The sequence below is a fragment of the Schistocerca americana genome, chromosome 8 (assembly GCF_021461395.2).
Source record: "Schistocerca americana isolate TAMUIC-IGC-003095 chromosome 8, iqSchAmer2.1, whole genome shotgun sequence".
Classification (NCBI taxonomy): domain Eukaryota; kingdom Metazoa; phylum Arthropoda; class Insecta; order Orthoptera; family Acrididae; genus Schistocerca; species Schistocerca americana.
The window spans coordinates 150,996,321-151,019,332 of record NC_060126.1 but is presented as its reverse complement, the minus strand read 5'-3'; the positions used below and the strand labels follow the sequence as shown (position 1 = coordinate 151,019,332).

Genomic DNA, 23,012 nt, shown 5'->3' with positions numbered 1-23,012 from the left:
AACTGCGACCGTAGCATCAGCCCGGTTCCGGACTGAAGCGCCGAGAACCGCTCGGCCACAGCGGCCAGCAACTCGATGTGGCATGGACTCAAGTCGTTGAAAGTCCCCTGCAGAAATATCGAGCCATGCTGCCTTTATAGCCGTCTATAATTGTTGAAGGGATGCCGGTTCAGGATTTCGTACACGAACGACCTCTCGAAAATGTCCCATAAATGCTCGATGGGATTCATGTCGATCAATCTGGGTGGTGAAATCATTCGCTGGAATCGTCCAATCTACAAACAAATCGCGAACAGTCTGGGCCTGGTCACATGACGCATTGTCATACATAAAAATTCCATCGTCGTTTGGGAACGTCAAATCGATGAATGGCGGCAAAGGTCTCAAAGTAGCCCGACTCAGCATTTTCAGTGATCGGTTCAGTTGGACCAGAGAAGATCCAGTCCATTCCTAGTAAACACAGCCGACACCGTTCTGGAGTCACCACCAGCTTGCACAGTGCCGTGTTGGCAACTTGGGTCCATAGCTTCCTGGAGTGTACGCCACACTCGATCCTACCATCAGCTCTTACCAACTGAAATCAGGACTCAACTGACCAGGCCTCGATTTTCTAGTCGTCTAGGGTCCAATCGACATGGTCACGAGCCCAGGAGAGGAGCTGATGGCGACGTCGTGCTGTTACCAAAGGGACTCTCATCGGTCGTCTGCTGCCACAGGCCCATTAATGCCAGATTTCGCCGCACCTTGCTAACGGATACATTCGTCGTACGTCCCATATTGATATCTGCAGTTATTTCACGCTGTGTTGCTTGAGACAACTCTACACCAACGTCATTAAGTGAAGGCCGCCGGCCACTGCGTTGTCTGTGGTGAGAGGTAATGCCTGAAATTTGGTATTCTGGCATACACTTGACACTGTGGACCTCATAATACTGAATTCCATAACTATTTCAGAAATGGAAAGTCCCATGCGTATAGCTCCAGGTACCATTCCGCGTTCAAAGTTTGTTAATTTTCCGTGGTGCAGCCATAATCATGTCGGAAACTTCTTCACTGGAATCATCTGTGTAGAAATAACAGCTCCGCCAATGCGCTGCCCTTTTATACCTTTTGTGCGCAATACTACCGCCATCTGTACGAGTATGTGTGCGTACCGCTTTCCCTTGACGTTTGTCACCTCATTGTAGAACACATTGTGCTGAACGGCAACTGCTCATAAAAGACAAGGGTGTTGTCACTATCATCCCGGGGAGGTGTGATGGGACTGCTATTTGTTTTCCACATACATAAATGATCAGATGGACAGGCTGAGCACTAGTGTGCGGCTGTGTGCTAATGATGCTGTGGTGTACGGGAAGGTGCCGTCGGCGAGTGACTATTGGAGGCTACAAGATGACTTGCACGAAATTTCTAGTTTGTACGATGAATGGCAGTATACTGTAAATGTAGAAAAATGTAACTTAATGCAGACGAGTCGACCATCCCGTTATGTTCGAATACAGCATTAGTAGTGTTCTTTTTGACACAGTAACACCGATTAAATATCTTGGCGGAACGTTGTAAAGCGGTATCAAATGGGAATAGGGAAAGCGAAAGGTTGACTTCGGTTTATTGGGAGAATTTTAGTAAAGTGTAGCTCATCTATAAAGGAGACCGCGTGTAGAATACTAGTGCGGCCTATTCTAAATACTGCTAGAGTGTCTTGAATCTTCATTTGGTTGGATTGATGGAAGACATAGAATCATTTCAGTGGCGTGCTGCTAGGTAAGTTGTTCGATCAAGAGTATTATGGAGATGCTTCCACTCAGATGGTAATCCCTGGAGGAAAGAGAAAATTCAGTATTGAGAAAATTCAGACAAACGGCATTTGGAGCTGACTGCAGAACGATTCCACTGCCGCCAACGTACGTTCCGCAAGTCGACCACGAAGACAAGAGAAACTGGGGCTGCTACAGAGGCAGATAGACAGTCGTTCTTCTCTCGCTCTCTTATGCGAGTCGAACTGGAATGGGAACGTCTGTCGTTTACCACACGGTGGTTTGCGGAATGTGTATGTAGATGTAACAGACCCGCACCTTATCCCTAGTTAACAGTCCCCGGTGAAAACTAATGTGTGATTATTCGTTACTTGTGAAACGCTTCAGAAAACTATTGTTCATACAAAAGCGTTACGTCGCGTGTGTGCACATGTTTTCATGAAATGTGCTCTTGTTGTTCTTGAAGTATGTTCCATTTGTGAATATGGTTTTTCCAGAATGCATATTCATTCTACAGTGGTGTGTGCGCCGATTAGAAACTTCTTGACACATTAAAGCTGTGTGTGCCGGACCAGGTTTCGAACTTGGGACCTTTACCTTTCATGGGCAAGTTCTCTACCTACCAGTTTTTAAACATCGACTGGGTTATTCAACTGCGACTGAAGACTCACCAGTACCTTCTCGAATAGCTCAAGCGGTAGAGCTCTTTCGCCCGTAAAATGCAAACGTTCCAAGTTCGATTTACAGTCTGGCTTACAGTTATAATCTGCCAAGAACTTTCGCTATGCCATTTGTTAACGCACGCATATAATTATAATTCGTGAGAACTGAACGATTATAAATCCATACCAATTTGGGTTTAAGACATCAACATATTTTCACGTCTCTTACATGGCGCAGTCTGTTACATGTTTGACCTTACGATAGAGGCAGATTACACACTGATGAAATAAGGTGATGCACTATTCATAAGGAATACTTGACATTAACATCCCGTCTAATCATGCGAACCTGCTGTACTTACTGCGCGCCAGGAAAAGCAGCTTGTAGGCACATCGGCTGACGCCGACGCTAAAGCATGAACTACGAACATTCTCACCTAGTACGCTAACTATGAAACGGCTGATGTATGCCGGTAAGACTTCGCTAGTCTTGTTGCGAGTGCATCTACATCTACATACATACTCCGCAATCCACCATACGGTGCGTGGCGGAGGATACCTCGTACCACAACTAGCATCTTCTCTCCCTGTTCCACTCCCAAACAGAACGAGGGAAAAATGACTGCCTATATGCCTTTGTACGAACCCTAATCTCTCTTATCTTATCTTTGTGGTCTTTCTGCGAAATATAAGTTGGCGGCAGTAAAATTGTACTGTAGTCAGCCTCAAATGCTGGTTCTCTAAATTTCCTCAGTAGCGATTCACGAAAAGAACGCCTCCTTTCCTCCAGAGACTCCCACCCGTAACACTCGCGTGAAGATCAAACCTACCAGTAACAAATCTAGCAGCCCGCCTCTGAATGCTTCTATGTCCTCCTTCAATCCGAACCGATAGGGATCCCAAACGCTCGAGCAGTACTCAAGAATAGGTCGTATTAGTGTTTTATAAGCGGTTTCCTTTACAGATGAACCACAGCTTCCCAAAATTCTGCCAATGAACCAAAGACGACTATCCGCCTTCCCCACAACTGCCATTACATGCTTGTCCCACTTCATATTGTTTTGCAGTGTTACACCCAAATATTTAATTGACGTGACTGTGTCAAGCGCTACACTACTAATGGAGTATTCAAACATAACAGGATTCTTTTTCCTATTCATCTGCATTAATTTACATTTATCTATATTTAGAATTAGCTGCCATTCTTTACACCAATCACAAAACCTGTCCAAGTCATCTTGTATCCTCCTGCAGCCACTCAACGACGACACCTTTCCGTAGACCACAGCATCATCAGCAAACAGCCGCACATTGCTATCCACCCTATCCAAAAGATCATTTATGTAGATAGAAAACGACAGCGGACCTACCACACTTACAGGCAGGGCACTTACAATCGTAGCATGTCCTCAGTTTAAAAGGTCTGAATAAGTGCCTGGATCCGTTCTTGCAGAACACGACGTCCGTGTTCGCAAACCCCACGGAGTATTCGTATTATGGCTTAACATGTGAGAAGGAGAATTAAAATAAAAATGATTTTTAGCTTTTTCACGTAGCCTTACATCTGTGGAAGACCAGACATAACAAAAGTGTCGAGCTTTGTGAATGACATATTTGCACGAGATGTCTTACCTTTCACTGAAAATGAGAAGTAAAATTCTTCGAATGTGATAGAAAAGGTGCACACCGATTACAAAATGTATTGCTTAGCACCAAACGTAATTTGCACAATGAAACAAGGTCAACACTATGGAAACGATGATTCCTCGTCGCTACCTCATGCCGATTTAACGAAGCATTCTTCCTTCACACAGCAGACCGCGTCGTTAACTGGCAAGCCCCTGCCGCTCAGGCAACCCGAAGCACCATGTGCAAGTGAGGGAAGCTGCGTTGCTTTCTGCTCTATAACCTTTCAGAACTGAAAATTATTTTTATATCCAAATGTTTGTTAGGCGCACGTAGCGTTCGGTGCAGTAGTGAGTTAGATCATCAGGCATAGCTGTTGAAATAGGCTGTAGAGACAGTCAAACTTATAACAGGCGGCAACCAAAACACTTTGTTGACCGCGAGTGGCATCTACGACAAGCGTTCACTAAATAAAGCAACACTTTTTTCTCAAACCATGTTGATTTTATTTGATTCCCCACTACTTTGGCTACAAAACCCTATTTTTCAAGATAATTTCCATTCAGTGCGACGCTCTCAGGCCCGCATCGTACCACTCTCCTGGTCGGAGCCAGCCTCTTGCTGCATCGATAATCTCCCCATCATCCATGTAATGCTTCCCGCCGAGTGCATACTTCATTGGGCCATAAAGATGGAACTCAGAAGGTGGCAAGATGCGGGCTCTAGGGTGGATGAGGAAGAACAGTCCAATGAAGTTTTGTGAGCTCCTCTCGGATGCGCAAACTTGTGTGAGGACTTGAGTTGTCATAGAGAAGGAGAAGTTCGTTTGTCGTCGATCACAATTGTCCGCACGTTCTAGCATTTCAGGAGTCCCAGCTGTGTGCGGCCGGCCGGTAAGCGGGAGATCAGACAGGTTTGCGTGACCTTGTTGCGATAGTGACAGACACCTCCCCAACGACTCACCCTGCTTTTGTTCTGTGGCAGGTCCCCATAGAAATTCTGCAAACGCCTATGAATATCTGCCATGCTCTGGTTTTCCGCCAAAAGAAACTCAATGACAGCTATCTACTTGGAACGCACCTCCGTTCCAGATGCCATTTTGAAGGCTACGTATAGTGCCGCCACTTCTGAAATTCATGGAATTATAGGGGCTGAAGCGGGACTATTTCACGGTGTCCCTCAACAAATTCTGCATTTTTTCAACCGAAATTGGCCGAGAAGGAAAAAAGCTGTTGCATTACTTATTGAACGCCCCTCGTATATGAACCCGGGAAGAAACTGCAACTGAATCATGGAAATTCAAGGTACTAATGTTAATTACCGCACATGCCTTTTATTGATTCATTTATTCTGCTCTTCAGTCAGAAGACTAGTTGATACAGCTCCCCACGTTAGTCTTTTCTGTGAAAGCCTAATCATCTCTGCATAGCTACTATAATGTACAGCTATTTGAACGCATGTATTGTAGTCAGGCTTTCGTCTCTCTCTACGGTTTGTACCTCAGGATGTGGCCTATCAATCGATCCCTTGTTTCAGTCAAATACTTCTTTTCTCCCTAATTCGTTTCAGTATCTCCTCATTAGGTATTAGATGTACCCATCTGATCTTCAGCATTCTTCTGTAGCGCATTTCAAACGCCTCTGCCTTCTTCTTGTCGCAAATGCTTATCGTCTACGTTTCACTTCCATGCAAGGTTACACTCCAGACAAATACCTTCAGGAAAGACTAACAATTACATTTTTATCCGACGTAACAAAGTTCTGTTTTTCAGAAACCCTTTTTTTGATATTGCCCAGCTCCATTCATATCCTCTCTACTTCGGCCGTCGTCTGTTATTTCATTGCCCAAATACCGTTGATTTAATTGAAATACATTACATATCGTTGTTTATCCTTCGTTGATGTTCATTTTATAACCTCAACACACTAATTTCGTTTAGATGCTCTTCCAAGTCATGTGCCATCTCTGGCAGAATTACAATGTCATTGGCAGACTTTAAAGTTTTTAATTCTCCTCTGAACTTTAATTCCTTTTCCATACACTTCCTTGGTATCCTTTAGTTCTTGCTTCAGTCCATTATCCGAACGAGACATAGTTTTGCTTTGTTCCTCCCCTGGAAATAAAAAACTAAAGTAAGAAGTGTCGTTTAAGTAAAATCCTGCCGGGAATCTGATGACGCATTACGTTATAATATTCTCCGATATTTCACCCACTGTTGTAAGTGTTTTTTACCAGATGTATTCCACGCTCGCGTTGACAGCGTCTGTCCGTTGGCAAAGTCGGTTCACCTGTTAGAGTGGAAGGGTGTGGTCTCACTACTGCCCATCATGTTGGAACACACTTAGCGCCGGAGAAACAGCTGACAAGTCTCACTCGTGGTTCTGAATTGTTTTTCTTAGCGTGATCTTCTGATAACACTGGTTGACGATGAAAGTTGACAATGAATTTTTTTCTTAAAGGCAAAGGGTATTTCTGGTGTATTTTTGGGTGCTGATTTCAGGTAAAGTACTTAGAATGTTCATTCACGTGCAGTCTTGATACAAATTTAGCTTTAAGTACGCTAAATGTAACTTTTTGACCGTTATAATAAAGCCAGTATTATTTTGTGAAGGTTTGCAATATGCTACAAAAAATGTTTAATTTTATAGTCTACAATAGAGTTACCTTTATATTTAGGTGATATTGTAATGTTTGTTTTACATATCGTTTTCCACGCAAACTCCAGCAACGGGTTATAAATGCACTGTTACCTGCTTTTGTGAAATTCGTGTCTTCAGGAGGTTACATTTTGGTAAAAGCGGTACGTAAAAGGAGCAGCGGACAATCTCAGATTGCTGTTACTCCATTGTGGGTACAGCGGCCGGTCAGATATTTACCTAGAAAAATCGTCATACAGCCGTATGTTTTGAGAAGTTATTTTATTTAGACAACCAGATCGGCATCTTAATAATGCCATCTTCAGGTCCCTATGAACTCCATGTATAGACAGTCAAATATATCGATACTTTCATAAATGGAGACGTCAGTATCTGCATTCCGTGAATTCGTTTTAGAAGTGTTTAATTTGAAGATCTGACCACAAGTCTCCGAAGTAAATTTATTCAAATTATTAAGGTACACTAGGTGTCCCAGGCACATCTATCACTCCTTTTTCTCGATAACGGTACGTCAAAACGTCTTCGTGCAAAGTACGCCTAGGCTAATTAGTAAGGACAAATTCCATCGTGAACCTCGCTCTGCTGCGTGTGTAGTGGGGACTGCAGGAAAGAAGTTCAGTTTCAGAAATAAACTGGGAAGATGGTCAAAATTAATGTGTGACTCTTCAAACTTTCCCGGCGGATATGTTGTAAGCGGTCTTCACGGGTTTGCCGCCGGATCACGTTGTGCAAATTCCACAGTATTTCCTCGGAGCAACTGTCCGACATCTTCAGTTGGTTCAACATTGCTGGTACGACTGACGGTATCCGCACGTCGACGCCCCGTTTCTAGAACACGCGTGCGAAGAATGCGCAGGCGCGGAATTCGCGCAAACGCAAATGATTTGCAGGTAGATGGTGCCATGTTCAAACGCTCTCTGCCCAAAATTGCAGAGCGGCGCTGTGTTTACTAACAGTGCGGCCAGACGTTACTCACCAAAGACAGTACTAGACGAATGTTATGACGTGTCTGTTATCGAAAAATCTTGATTTTTCGCGTCGTGATTTAATAGCAGACAATGCAGGGTACCAGGGTGTGCTGAGTTGAAATCCAATCCCTGTTGATGAGATTATCGGCTATGCGGATATGTATTGCTTCCTCAGTGACGCAATCCCAGAAAGATGATGCCGGGGATAAAACTTCCGTCATTTCATAAATCATGCGATGTCCTTTATTCAGACAGTGTTCTGCAGTTGCCGACTTTTCCCGGCCGCACTGTTAGTAAACGCAGCGTACAGCGCACGCGCAGCAGAGCCGCCTTACGAGTTTCCGCAGAGGGCGTTTCAATATGGCACCACCTATCTGCAAATTATTTGCACATGTGCGTTTTCCGCGCGTGTTCTAGAAATGGGGCGTCGACGTGCGGATACCATCAGTCGTACCTAGCCACCAGCAAGGTTGAACCACCTGAAGGTGGACAGTTGCTCCAAGGAAATATTGTGGAATTTGCACAACGTGATCCGGCGGCGAACCCGTAAAGACTGTTTACAAAATTAAAGTGTTTGAATTCAGCTCTCATAACTGCTACCATGATCCCAGACCACTGCTCAAATCTCAAACTCCATGCAAATAGGTTCAATGAAAAGGCTTTTTTAAATCTTTTATGGCTGAGGTATATGCTATCATGAAAACACTGTTTCTGGCCCAGAAGGAATGAGTGATATTTTCAGCGTTCGTGTTAAGACACTGAAAGTTTGTAGCTTAATGGATATTCTTACAGATTTCCTTCCAGTGTTACAGAGAAGGAAAACTTTCTCTTACTCTTTTTTTGTCATTTGCATAGGGAAACAATTGATGAGTTTTTAAATTGTAATAGATTTCCTTGTTAAGACATAATTACAAATGATCACGAAACTTCCTGGCAGATTAAAACTGTGTGACTGACCGAGATTCGAAGTCGGAACCTCTGCCTTTGGCGGGCAAGTGCTCTACCAACTGAGCTAACCAAGCACGAGCCACGACCTGTCCTCACAGCTTTACTTCTGCCAGTACCTCGTCTCCTACCTTCCGAACTTCGCAGAAGCTCTCCTGCCAAACTAACAAGACTAGCACTTCGGAAGAAAGGATACTGCGGAGACATGGCTTAGCCACAGCCGGTAGGGATGTTTCCAGAATGATACAAATGAACACCTTTACCTGTTTTCCATTCAGCACGCCAAGTGTTTAAACCGCTTTTTCCATTATTCTAAGAATATTAGTGACGCTTCATCGTGTATTTTGAGTACTCCGATGCATATCTGCAGCTAGCAGCAGCCAGAATTTGTAACAGGTATTCTATTGATGCACTGTACCTTTCATACGTCCTACAAAAAAACTCGAACACATCAGCTAGAGTTAATTTTGTTTAAAGGACACCTGACCACAAAGGAAGAATGAGCTGGGCATATCGTGGGGAAAACTAAACATGTCTTATGTAGTGATACTGAAAAAAAGGAAGATTGGGTTTAACGTCCCGTCGACATCGAGGTCATTAGAGACGGACCACAATCTCGGATTGTATCAAGGATGGGGAAAGAAATCGGGGTGCCCGATGCGAGTCCAGTGTGTTAATCACTGCACCATCTCTCTGAGTTGTAAGACTTTTTGCAATTAAAATGGAAAGAAAGTGTGCTACCCATAAAGGGAATTTAAGAAAAACTCTTTTTCTCTCTGTTTGCACCAAACTGAGAACCACACGAGCAAGTTAGTAATTGCAACATTAAAAGGGAGTTCTTATGCACCCCATTATTTTTACAAATTTCTGCTTTTTTATTTATGCATTGTTCACCATGTCGTTGCCACGCGGATTTTTGTGATGGTACTGTCGAATCGGTCCACTTCACCACAGAATACTTTCAGAGCCAAAAAAAGTCTTCAGTTTGAAGAGTTCTATTCAACGACAGTGATTTTGTACCATCTTGCCTCGTGACAGTAGACCTCTTTTGTCTCCAGCTTCCAGCATAATATAGGAAATTGGAGTTTCATCAATGAACTCTTTCTCAATGGTTGAACGAGAGGTTTTTTACGTTCGATGCTGAAGTACTATACCGGAACATGGAGAGCCTCGGCAATTCGGTTCGTGTGTAATGTGGAATTTAATGTAGACTGGGGCGGCAGTAAGAATTGGGATCGAGTAGGGCGGCGTGCCAGGGTAATCCGTGCAGTTGTGTGAACCGCTGTGCCTTGGTGGCTAATGCAGTTGTTTAGTAAGCCAGAGACCTGGCTTCGATTCCTAGCCTTGGTACAAATTTCTACTCGCCGCTTCAGTCTGTGTACATAAAATCATATTTGTATGAGACCAGTAAAGTCTCTGAATTTGTGCCATTTCATTTGTCAACGATAACGCTAAATTTCACATGTACTGTTAGCGAAAAAGAAAGGATGTTACTATAGGTCTGACACAGATGATATGTTAGTCATCGCTTTTTTTTGTGGTTTTTGAGACTGCTCCCCATTTCTTCTTGCCCTACAGCAGGCTACTATCTCAGAACGCGTAACAGACTCATAGTCATTCCAATTTTTGTGCATGCCGTTTTCCCCCCCTCCGTTGTTCCTTTTACCAGTTCGCTCTCTCTCTCTCTCTCTCTCTCTCTCTCTCTCTCTCTCCCTCTCCCTCTCCCCCCCTCCCCCTCCATTGTTTTTACTTTTTTAAGATCTCATTGAAACGCGCTGTACGCTGCATGTTGCTCAGCTTAACCGGTGTCACATTTGGGTTTTGTACCGTTACGGAATATTTGGCTCTCCTGATCATTAATTTTCCGAGCTTTTGCGATTTACTCAAATGCATTATTTTATTATTTGTTTTGAACGATACATTTGCTTTACAAACATGTGTGTGCCGTGGGTTTACATTTAATCCTCACCACTGATACCTGCAGCTGCCTCTTTTACTGTTTTATGTACTGTTAGTACATACATTGTATCACAATGCCCTTTTTCCAGACACTTAAGGCTTTCATTTTTTGCGTTGCGATCGTCGTTAATGTAACATTAAAAGTTCAGTAATTAACCTTGTTTCGTTCAGCGTATCTTCGCGGCTTTAGCCTTTAGAAGTTTTCGAATCTTATAACGAATCTTCAGTGCAAACTGGTATTCCATATCTGATCCCATGTTTGTTCTTACCTCTGAGAGCTGCTTTATTTCTGCTTAGCTCTGAGAACAAATTCTTGTAAATATACAATGCATTTTACTATTTCCATCTCCAGTCAAATTATCGTCATTCAAAATCTCAGATAGTATCGTATCTTCTGTAGGTACTGAGTTGCTGTAAGCCTAGTTTTCACTGATCTTAGGTACGTGCTTTCTTTTACGTGTTGCAATGTTAAAACTGCCCTTAATCGGGCAGGTAGGTTAGAAAATTTAAAAAGCGAAATGGATAGGTTAAAGTTAGATATAGTGGGAATTAGTGAAGTTCGGTGGCAGGATGAACAAGACTTTTGGTCAGGTGATTACAGGGTTATAAATACAGAATCAAATAGGGGTAATGCAGGAGTAGGTTTAATAATGAATAAAAAAAATAGGAGTGCGGGTTAGCTACTACAAACAGCATAGTGAACGCATTATTGTGGCCAAGATAGACACAAAGCCCATGCCTACTACAGTAGTACAGGTTTATATGCCAACTAGCTCTGCAGATGATGAAGAAATTGATGAAATGTATGACGAGATAAAAGAAATTATTCAGGTAGTGAAGGGAGACGAAAATTTAATAGTCATAGGTGACTGGAATTCGTCAGTAGGAAAAGGGAGAGAAGGAAACATAGTAGGTGAATATGGATTGGGGGGAAGAAATGAAAGAGGAAGCCGCCTTGTAGAATTTTGCACAGAGCATAACTTAATCATAGCTAACACTTGGTTCAAGAATCATAAAAGAAGGTTGTATACCTGGAAGAATCCTGGAGATACTAAAAGGTATCAGATAGATTATATAATGGTAAGACAGAGATTTAGGAACCAGGTTTTAAATTGTAAGACATTTCCAGGGGCAGATGTGGATTCTGACCACAATCTATTGGTTATGAACTGCAGATTGAAACTGAAGAAACTGCAAAAAGGTGGGAATTACAGGAGATGGGACCTGGATAAACTGAAAGAACCAGAGGTTGTAGAGAGTTTCAGGGAGAGCATAAGGGAACAATTGACAGGAATGGGGGAAAGAAATACAGTAGAAGAAGAATGGGTAGCTCTGAGGGATGAAGTAGTGAAGGCAGCAGACGATCAAGTAGGTAAAAAGACGAGGGCTAATAGAAATCCTTGGGTAAAAGAAGAAATATTGAATTTAATTGATGAAAGGAGAAAATATAAAAATGCAGTAAATGAAGCAGGCAAAAAGGAATACAAACGTCTCAAACATGATATCGACAGGAAGTGCAAAATGGCTAAGCAGGGATGGCTAGAGGACAAATGTAATGATTTAGAGGCTTGTCTCACTAGGGGTAAGACTAGGGGTAAGATAGATACTGCCTACAGGAAAATTAAAGAGACCTTTGGAGAGAAGAGAACCACTTGTATGAATATCAAGAGCTCAGATGGCAACCCAGTTCTAAGCAATGAAGGGAAGGCAGAAAGGTGGAAGGAGTATATAGAGGGTTTATACAAGGGCGATGTACTTGAGGACAATATTATGGAAATGGAAGAGGATGTAGATGAAGATGAAATGGGAGATAAAATACTGCGTGAAGAGTTTGACAGAGCACAGAAAGACCTGAGTCGAAACAAGGCCCCGGGAGTAGACAACATTCCATTAGAACTACTGATGGCCTTGGGAGAACCAGTCCTGACAAAACTGTACCATCTGGTGAGCAAGATGTATGAGACAGGTGAAATACCCACAGGCTTCAAGAAGAATATAATAATTCCAATCCCAAAGAAAGCAGGTGTTGACAGATGTGAAAATTATCGAACTATCAGTTTAATAAGTCACAGCTGCAAAATACTAACGCGAATTCTTTACAGACGAATGGAAAAACTAGTAGAAGCGGACCTCGGGGAGGATCAGTTTGGATTCCGTAGAAATGTTGGAACACGTGAGGCAATACTAACCTTACGACTTATCTTAGAAGAAAGATTAAGAAAAGGCAAACCTACGTTTCTAGCATTTGTAGACTTAGAGAAAGCTTTTGACAACGTTAACTGGAATACTCTCTTTCAAATTCTGAAGGTGGCAGGGGTAAAATACAGGGAGCGAAGGCTATTTACAATTTGTACAGAAAGCAGATGGCAGTTATAAGAGTCGAGGGGCATGAAAGGGAAGCAGTGGTTGGGAAAGGAGTGAGACAGTGTTGTAGCCTCTCCCCGATGTTATTCAATCTGTATATTGAGCAAGCAGTAAAGGAAACAAAAGAAAGATTCGGAGTAGGTATTAAAATTCATGGAGAAGATGTAAAAACTGAGGTTCGCCGATGACATTGTAATTCTGTCAGAGACAGCAAAGGACTTGGAAGAGCAGTTGAACGGAATGGACAGTGTCTTGAAAGGAGGATATAAGATGAACATCAACAAAAGCAAAACGAGGATAATGGAATGTAGTCAAATTAAATCGGGTGATGCTGAGGGGATTAGATTAGGAAATGAGACACTTAAAGTAGTAAAGGAGTTTTGCTATTTAGGGAGTAAAATAACTGATGATGGTCGAAGTAGAGAGGATATAAAATGTAGACTGGCAATGGCAAGGAAATCGTTTCTGAAGAAGAGAAATTTGTTAACATCGAGTATAGATTTAAGTGTCAGGAAGTCGTTTCTGAAAGTATTTGTATGGAGTGTAGCCATGTATGGAAGTGAAACATGGACGATAACTAGTTTGGACAAGAAGAGAATAGAAGCTTTCGAAATGTGGTGCTACAGAAGAATGCTGAAGATAAGGTGGGTAGATCACGTAACTAATGAGGAGGTATTGAATAGGATTGGGGAGAAGAGAAGTTTGTGGCACAACTTGAGTAGAAGAAGGGATCGGTTGGTAGGACATGTTTTGAGGCATCAAGGGATCACAAATTTAGCATTGGAGGGCAGCGTGGAGGGTAAAAATCGTAGAGGGAGACCAAGAGATGAATACACTAAGCAGATTCAGAAGGATGTAGGTTGCAGTAGGTACTGGGAGATGAAGCAGCTTGCACAGGATAGAGTAGCATGGAGAGCTGCATCAAACCAGTCTCAGGACTGAAGACCACAACAACAACAACAACAACAACAACATGTTAAAACTTTCCGTGGTGGTTCCCTGGAGTTATTATCCTAGCTTGAAATTTAATCTACATTGTGTTCTCTTGAGTTCTTCACTGTTTATACATTTCACTTTGTCCTCAGGTATTCTATATGTTCACAGATTTCATTTAATATACACACATACAAAAGAAAGTTTTGCATCACCTCGGTTCCGAGAAAGCCGGAACTTGTACAGAAAAATGGAATAGAGATCAACATAAACATCATTTACGCCCTTTTTATTGCTCATGCAACCCACACATTGCTTGTTGGACCACCGTACAGCGAGACCATCAGAAGTGGTCCAGATTGCTATACACACTGGTACCTTTAATATCCAGTAGCACGTCGTCTTGCATTGATGCATGCCTGTATTCGTCGTGGCATAAATCCCTCAGAGTGGTTGGTGGGTCACGTCGTCCGTAAACAGACCTTCTCAATCTATCCCAGGCATGTTCGATAGGGTTGATGTCCGGAGAACATGCTGGCCAATCTAGTCGAGCGATGTCGTTATCCCGAAGGAAGTCGTGAATGACGATTCGCGCCCCCATCTGCACATCTTGTGAATATGTGCACGATGGGGGCGCGATTCGTCGTCCATGAAGACGAATGCCTCGCCAATATGCTGCGATATGATTGCACTATCGGTCGGAGGATGGCATTTACGTTTCGTACAGACCACCAATATGACCACCAACTGCGTACGTCGGCCCCACGTAATGCCACCCTAAAACATCAGGGAACCTCCACCTTGCTGCATTCGCTGGACAGTGTGTGTAGGCATTCAGCCTGACCGCGTTGACTCCAAACACGTCTCCGACGATTGTTTGGTTGAAGGCATATGCGACCTTCATCGGTGAAGAGAACATGACGCCAATCCTGAGCGGTCCGTTCTGCATGTTGTTGGGCCCATCTGTAATGTGGTCGTGGTTGCAAAGTTGGACTTGGCCATGGATGTTTGGAGTGAAGTTGCGCATCATGCAGCCTATTACACACAGTTTGAGTCGTAACACGACGTCCTGTAGCTACACGAAAAGCATTATTCAACATGGTGGTTCAAATGGCTCTGAGCACTATGGGACTTAACTTCTGAGGTCATCAGTCCCCTAGAACTTAGAACTACTTAAACCTAACTAACCTAAGAACATCACACACATCCATGCCCGAGGCAGGATTCGAACCTGCGACCGTAGCGGTCACGCGGTTCCAGACTGTAGCACCTAGAACCGGTCGGCCACCTCGGCCGACCATCATGGTGGTGCTGTTGTCAGGGTTCCTCCGAGCCACAATCCGTAGGTAGAGGTCATCCTGTGCAGTAGTAGCCCTTGGGCGGTCTGAGCGAGGGATGTCATCGACAGTTCCTGTCTCTCTGTATTTCCTTCAAGTCCGAACAAAATCGCTTTGGTTCACTCAGAGACGTCTGGGCACTTCCCTTGAGAGCCCTTCCTCGCTCAAAGTAACAATGCGGACGCGATCGAACAACGGTATTGACCGCCTAGGCATGGTTGAACTACAGGTAACAAGAGCCGTGTAGCTCCTTCCTGGGGGAATGACTGGAACTGATCGGCTGTCGGACCCCGTTCGTCTAATAGGCGCTGCTCATGCATGGTTGTTTATATCATTGGGCCGGTTTAGTGACATCTCCGAACATTCAACATCCACAGTCAACGTCTATCTTCAGAAGTTCTGGGGATCGGCGTGATTCAAAACTCTTTTTTTATGTGTGTGCATTGTCGTAGCAAATTTTGAGAATGACGTGAGGCAGTCCTACTGCCGAAGCCGTGGTAGTGAATTCCAATCTGGTTTGAACACGATTTCAAAAATATTGTCACGTTCTGTTCCATGCTGTTGTAATCAACCGATCGAATGGTGAACAGAGACGAATATTTTAACCGAAGAACTTGATTTCTTTCTTACAAGCATTGTGTTTGATACCATATAGTCGCGTAGGGTCTTAAGAAACGTCTTCCGAAACTAGTAACAAAGAAGCAGCAAAACCACTTCGCGGGGGGAATGAATTTGTAGTGTATGCTGATGTGCCTAAGAAAACTCTACGAGAAAATCTAGCGAATTGATTTCGTTCAAATGATATCTCCGAGATACAGAACATAAAAGAAATTAGCAGTCTGCAAAAAACTATCTATGGCATACTGTCGCATCTCTGATAATGCTGATTTTTTGAGTGATTTGAATTGTCTCAATGTATACGTGTGTGAATATGTCCGAAAATGGCCACTGCAAAACTGAATTTTTAGAGCAATAATTTATTTGTTGCTGCACAGTGAATCCTAAGTAGCGTCGTTAAGATTGTATCAGAGAATTACTATAATACCATGTCAGCGACGCTCATGATAGTGGTGTTGTTCACTAAATATAGTGGAATAGAGGATGGAAAACACTCTGGCCGAAAAGTGTGTTGCCAGCTGCCCCATTCTACCTTCCTCAGCACCTCTGAAAATTTTTCCAATAATTTTGACATGCTCTCTTTTTAACATCACTCCCGCAAGCTCCCCTAACTGCAACTGACTCATACCCACTAGTCCATCGCTGCAAGTTGCTCGTACCCACGCACTCTCACTTGCCCATTCTGTCACTTACTCAGCCCAACTTACTGTCATTATCTCTTTGTGCATCTCTAAACGTCACTGTCTCCTGTCTCACAGCCAGTCTCCCTCGTTCTGTTCTACCTTTAGTGTCGGCTCCTGTCACTGTCTCCCTCTTGTCCTCTCTTACTGTTATTATTCATTTATTCGCACTGTCACTGTCTCTTCTCGCTGTCACTGGTCAGCGTAACAGACTGTCAATCCTAAGGGCCCGGGTTCGATTCCCGGCTGAACCGGAGATTTTCTCCGCTCAGGGACTGGGTGTTGTGTTGTCCTAATCATCATCATTTCATCCCCATCGACGGGCAGGTCGCCGAAGTGGCGTCAAATCGAAAGACCTGCACCAGGCGAACGGTCTAACCAACGGGAGGCCCCAGCCACACGACATTTCCATTTTTCTTCCCCGTTATCATTGTCACAGACTGTATCTCTCATTATTACTGGCTCTCACCTACTTCCTCGGTCTCCTTCTCTTTATTTCGCTCCCACTGGCACCTTCTTCACTCTTTTCCTAGCACTATTCTGTCACTGTCAACTATATTCCAATGCTACTATTTTCCTCCTTTTCCCTCACACTGCCATTTTCTCGTTCGTTCTTTCTGTACCGCAACTACTTTTTCGTCTCTTTGCCACAGTCTCCTCTCTCAGCACAAAAAAACCACGAATATGTTTGCACGCCAAAATCCTTGGGAACATTTTTAACATTGGTGAGGAAAGTAGAATGAGGCAGCTGGTACCCCACTTTTCAGACAGATACTTTTGAACGCGAGCATATTCGCGCTTTTTGTGCCCAGATAGGCCATTTCCGCTGGTTCCCTTCTTTTCCCTACAGCACGGGATGTCACACATATGAACAGAACTTTATGGGTCCGTATGATTTTGATAGTTCCCTTATGTAAAACTGAAATAACGCAAAACACCTCAGATCGGATTTTACGTGGACAAAAATTTTGAACTTGATTTAGTACTACAACATGGACTTTTCAGAACTGTTCTGGTGAAAGCAGAGACACTTAACAGCATATTTCTCCGAGATAGGTCACTTTAAAAACTATGGTTTCGCCTCACACCAGATTTTACGTGTAAAAGTAGGGTAACTGTGAACCTCTCTATCTGGGAAATGAATAAAGATATCAAGAAAGTTTTCAAGGTTATTCGAGGTCGGGATCTTAGTAACATACCGTAAAAGTCTTAGCCATTTCTGTGCATAGCTGTCTTGGAATCCGCGTTTCGTTGTGGTACGAAAAAGATAGAAAAAGCCTTTTTTGAGATTTTCTAAGGAACTGCCAATGATCTAATGGTGCCTCCATTGTCCGCCGTAGACCAACAAATGTTTGCTCCATTTGCCTATTCAGGAGGAAATGTGTAATATTCATACTTCGACCCAGTACTTTAGGATAGCGATGCTTCTGTTGGGTATACAAATAGTCGCTAGCGCAAGGACTATCCAAAACACTTGACCCTAACTTTTTATCACCTATAGAACCCGAGTTATGACCTCCGGAGGAATTCCGTTTGTACATGTTAGGTAGCGCATGAGTACCGATAGGTCCAGGCGCATAATCGTAACCGGAAACAAACGTTTGACTTTGGAATGTGCCTTGTGCATTCTGAAGAAGACTTGATGCAGTTCTCCATGATAGTCTATATGGTGCAAGCCTCATCATCTCTGAGAAGCTCCCACAACCTACATTCATTTTTTACCTGCTTAGTGTATTCATGCCCAGATCTCCCTCTACAATAATTAACCCTCCCCACTTACCTTCATTACCAAACCGACTATTTTCCGAAGCCGCAGGATGTCTCCAATCACCCGATCCATTCTTTTAGTCAAGTCGTACCACAATTTTCTTCGCACCAGTTTGATCCAGCACTGGCACATTAATTATTCGAACATCCCATCTAGTTTTCAACATTATTCCATAGCACCATATTTCATAAGTTGTCTTCTCTCAATCGATTGTCGTTTGCGTTTCATTCCGTACAATTCTACAATGCATGCAAATACCTTTAGAAAAGATTTCTTCACACTTAAATTTATATTCGATGTTAAATAATTTGTCGTTTAGAGCAACGCTTTTGTTGCTTTTACCAATCTACACTTTATATTCTCTTATTTCGACCATCGTCAGTTATTGTACTGCTTAAATAGCAAAACGTATCGCCTAGTTTCGGTGTCTCATTTTCTACTCTGATTCTGTCAGCGTCTCCTGATTTAATTCGATTACATTCCATTATCCTTGTTTTATTTACGTTGATATTCATCTTATAATCTCTTTTCAAGACACTATCCATTCCGTTCAGTTGCTCCTTTACCATCTCTGACAAAGTTACAGTGTCACTGGCAACCCGCAAAGTTTTTATTTGTTATCCTTGAATTTTAATTTCCTTTCCAAATTTATGTTTGGTTTCGTTTATTGCTTGCTCAGTATGCAGACAGAATAACATCAGGAATTGGCTACAGTTCTGTCTCATTTACTTCTCAACTGCTGACTGCTTTTCGTGCCCATCGCCTCTTTATAACTACAGTTTGATTTCTGTACATATTGCAGATAATCCTTCGCTCCCTGCATTTTATCCCTGCTACCGCCAGAATTTGGATGCGCGTGTGCAGATGAGGCAACTATTAATTGTCATCTGCTTTTGTTAATATATCATATCAGTGACATAGCTATTAAAATCAGTACATTTCTTACACTGTACAAATGCGATGCCATAGTTTATATTGGGCGATTCAGCTGCCCATACATATGGGTTTTATGCTACCCGCAGTGGCTTCAAATACTACGTGCAAATTTTCACATTTACTCACTCACTATGTACAAACTATGGGTCTATTAGTCCTACAGAAAAAAATAAATAGGACCGTTTTGTAGGGAATTTAATGCAGTTGCATTTTGGACTGGGATACGTTTTTGTTAGAGGCCATAGTTTCGAATTATTCAAGAAAAACATACAAAAGTGATGTTCAAACGCGTTTTTATTGAATAACTCGAAAACTGTGGGCTCCTACGAAAACATATCCCAGTGCAAAATTTAACTACGAACAATTTCCTACAAAAATGTCCTGTTAATTTATTCTGTATGACTGAAGATTTACGTGTAGCGAGCGAGAGAATAAGAAAATATTATGGTATTTGATGGCGTTGCAGGTTGCATAAAACCCATAGGTAGGGGCAGCGGAATCACCATGTGTAGGGATGTCATATCGTAAGGTGTGACGTACAGGAAATCAGTACTGCGTAGAGCAACCAGCAAATGAGTGCAGATGTTGGTCTCATTACGCTTTAGGCATGTATACGGGAATGAAGCAGTGCAACGAGCGGCGGGAAGAGAGCTACTGTTGTCGGGGCTCTGGGCGTTATTTAGCCCGGCGCGGCGTCTAATGCACGGGACATCTGGGCGAACGCGGGCATGACGCTTTGCATTTGTAACAAGAGCCGGGCGCTCCCCGAAATTTAAATTTTTATGCCGAAACTTGGCCGCTCTTAGGGGGGCCAACATTCGCCTCGTGTCCGGAGATAATTAGCTTCGGAGTCGCATCCCGGTTAAACTTCAGCGTGCACGTATAAATTGCATCCGACCTGACTCATGGGGCGGAATACCTTTGCTTGTGCGCGGGTGGCACTGCCCGCTGGTAAGTAGTCTTCCGGCGAGTGTGAAAAGCTTAGTTTGCAATAGTTGTTAGCAAGTAATTGGCTCTCGATTTCATGATCAAGCCGCATAAATTGAGTCTAAATTGTATACAGGGTGATTCAGCTTTATCGATGGGTTTAATCTAACCCGCAGTGCCTCCAAAAACCACGTGCATCATTTTCATATTCTCTCGCTCGCTACACACAAACTGTTAGTCCTACACAAAAGATGAATGGGATCTTTTTGTTGGGAATTTAAAGTGGTTAAATTTTGTACCGTTGTACATTTTCGCCAGAGGCTGGAGTTTTCAAAGTATTAAAAAAAACAACAAATAAATAAACAAACAAAACTGGCCTCTAAACGAGTTTTTCTTGAATGACTCGAAAACTGTGGCCTCAAGTGAAATCTGCCGGCCGGGGTGGCCGAGCGGTTCTAGGCGCTACAGTCTGGAACCGCGCGACCGCTACGGTCGCAGGTCCTAATCCTGCCTCGGGCATGGAAGTGTGTGATGTCCTTAGGTTAGTTAGGTTTAAGTAGTTCTAAGTTCTAGGGGACTGGTGACCTCAGAAGTTAAGTCCCATAGTGCTCAGAGCCATTTTCAAGTGAAATCTTACACCAGTATAGAAATGTGACTAGATTAAATTTCCTACAAATAGGTCCTGTTAATTTTTTCTGTTGAACGATTAGTTTGCTTGTAGTGAGCGAGAGAATACGAAAATTTGTCACATGATTTTTGATGGTGTTGCAGGTTGCATTAAACCCATCGATAGGGACAGGTGAATCACCCTTTATATATAAGGGTCGCTCATTACTCCATCCATCTTACCTCTTCTCTCATACACACTGCTAGAAACTTTAATCAGTTAAAATGTTCCACTGGCTATCATATTCAAGTGTTCTCTCAAGTTTTCTCGGTGTGATTGATTAGTGGTGTGCTTCTGAATGCACAGCCGACTTGTTGTTTACATTGCACGCACAATAAATCGACGACCAGCCAGTCTTCTTCTTCAGGGCCTGTGAGTTACACTGTTACGTTTACTAGCTGGACGCCAATAAACGGGACGGAGTTTTTAATTAAACAAGACGGAGTCCGGCACCTGATTTATTAGTATCTCTCCGCTACCAGAGTCGAAAAAAATGTATGTTCCACGGAATATCAGTGTAAACTCTGAAAAACAAGACTTCCAGTAGGCCTAGAGGGCGTCAGGGGTCGAATCTACAGTCAACTATAACTAGGGGCGCCAAAAACCGACAAAAGTTCACAGCTTAGTTGGAGTCCAGGCAGAAAGTACACGTAGCCTGAAGATGCTGCTTTAACGAAGCGAAACAGATCCTGTGAAAATGGTTCAAATGGCTCTGAGCACTATGGGACTCAACTTCTGAGGTCATTAGTCCCCTAGAACTTAGAACTACTTAAACCTAACTAACCTAAGGACATCACACACATCCATGCCCGAGGCAGGATTCGAACCTGCGACTGTAGAGGTCTCGCGGTTCCAGACTGCAGCGCCTAGAACCGCACGGCCACTTCGGCCGGATCGTGTGAAAAAAACATCAGTTAATACCAGATGGCGGTCTTTTTTCAAGTTCAGTTCACTAAGTTGGTCTAGCCTTTCTTTTCCCACGTCAACTGACCTGGCCGGCCGCGGTGGCCGAGCTGTTCTAGGCGCTTCAGTCCGGAACCGCGCTGCTGCTACGGTCGCAGGTTCGAATCTTGCCTCGGGCATGGATTTGTGTGATGTCCTTAGGTTAGTTGGGTTTAAGTAGTTCTAAGTTCTAGGGGACTGATGACCTCAGATGGCAAGTCCCATAGTGCTCAAAGCCATTTTTGAACTGACCTGTCGTGAATTTTGTGCTAAAATTTTTTTTACTGTCTTCTGTATCGTATTGTGTTACCGCTACTTTTTTCAGGCCTTCTTTTACTGCACTGATCCATTTTACATTTTGGAGAACAGTCCAGCGTAAGAAATTGTCGGAAAGCGTTCTGTGACGAGGGTATTGGAAAGTTGGTATAACGCGACGACAGATGTCTAAGTCGGGGCGGCCTAGAGAAGTAGCTGCAAGGTTTAGCTAACTGTTGCAGATCAAACAGTTTTGATTTTCTCTGCGATTTCCATTTCGCAACCGATTGTTCCCTACTTTCGAACAGTCCTCGCTTTTCGATTTCCTTATTTGCACATAGTCTGTATGTTCTTTCTTCAGTGTAATTTGAATCTTTCGTTTTCTCCTTTGGATTTCAAAAAATGGTTCAAATGGCTCTGAGCACTATGGGACGTAACATCTACGGTCATCAGTCCTCTAGAACTCAGAACTACTTAAACCTAACTAACCTAAGGACATCACACACATCCATGCCCGAGGCAGGATTCGAACCTGCGACCGTAGCAGTCGTGCGGCGCCGGACTGAGCGCCTAGAACCGCTAGACCACCGCGGCCGGCCCTTTGGATTTCTTCAGTGCTTTTTTTCTGTTTAAAACGAATGTTTCAGCGCTTTGCGGCTGTAGACTTAAGTCGAAACTATTTTTACTAGATCTGGGTGTAATTTCTAGGTTTTTGTGTGTTGTTTGTGCAGACGTGCGCATGAGTGTCGCGGGAGATGCAAGAGGGCAGCGCGATGGTGACGCCGGGCTATGAGCAGACGGAGAGCGGTGGAGGCGTCGCCATGACACAGGCTGGGGGCGGCGCCGAGCAGCAGACTGCGGCCGGGGGCGGCGCCGCGGCTGGCGGGGGCGGCGGCGGCGGAGGAGGCGGCGCGCCCGCGGGCTTCGGCCCGCCCGACCAGGCGCAGTTCGAGGCGGACAAGCGCTCCGTCTACAAGTCAGTACCCGGCAAACCGTACATCTGACGCCTAT

The 23,012-nt window shown here is 43.6% G+C and overlaps 1 protein-coding gene across 3 annotated transcripts in view; it reads left to right on the top strand.

Moving 5' to 3' along the window:
• LOC124545307 (homeobox protein PKNOX1-like) overlaps positions 1–23,012 on the top strand; it is a 723,840-nt gene that overhangs the window by 662,947 nt on the left and 37,881 nt on the right. For all 3 annotated transcript variants that reach the window (XM_047124209.1, XM_047124207.1, XM_047124208.1), the window contains exon 4: positions 22,733–22,977. In XM_047124209.1, the coding sequence (XP_046980165.1) occupies positions 22,757–22,977 (221 nt within the window). In that variant the 5' untranslated portion in view covers positions 22,733–22,756. The remainder of the gene's footprint in view (positions 1–22,732; positions 22,978–23,012) is intronic.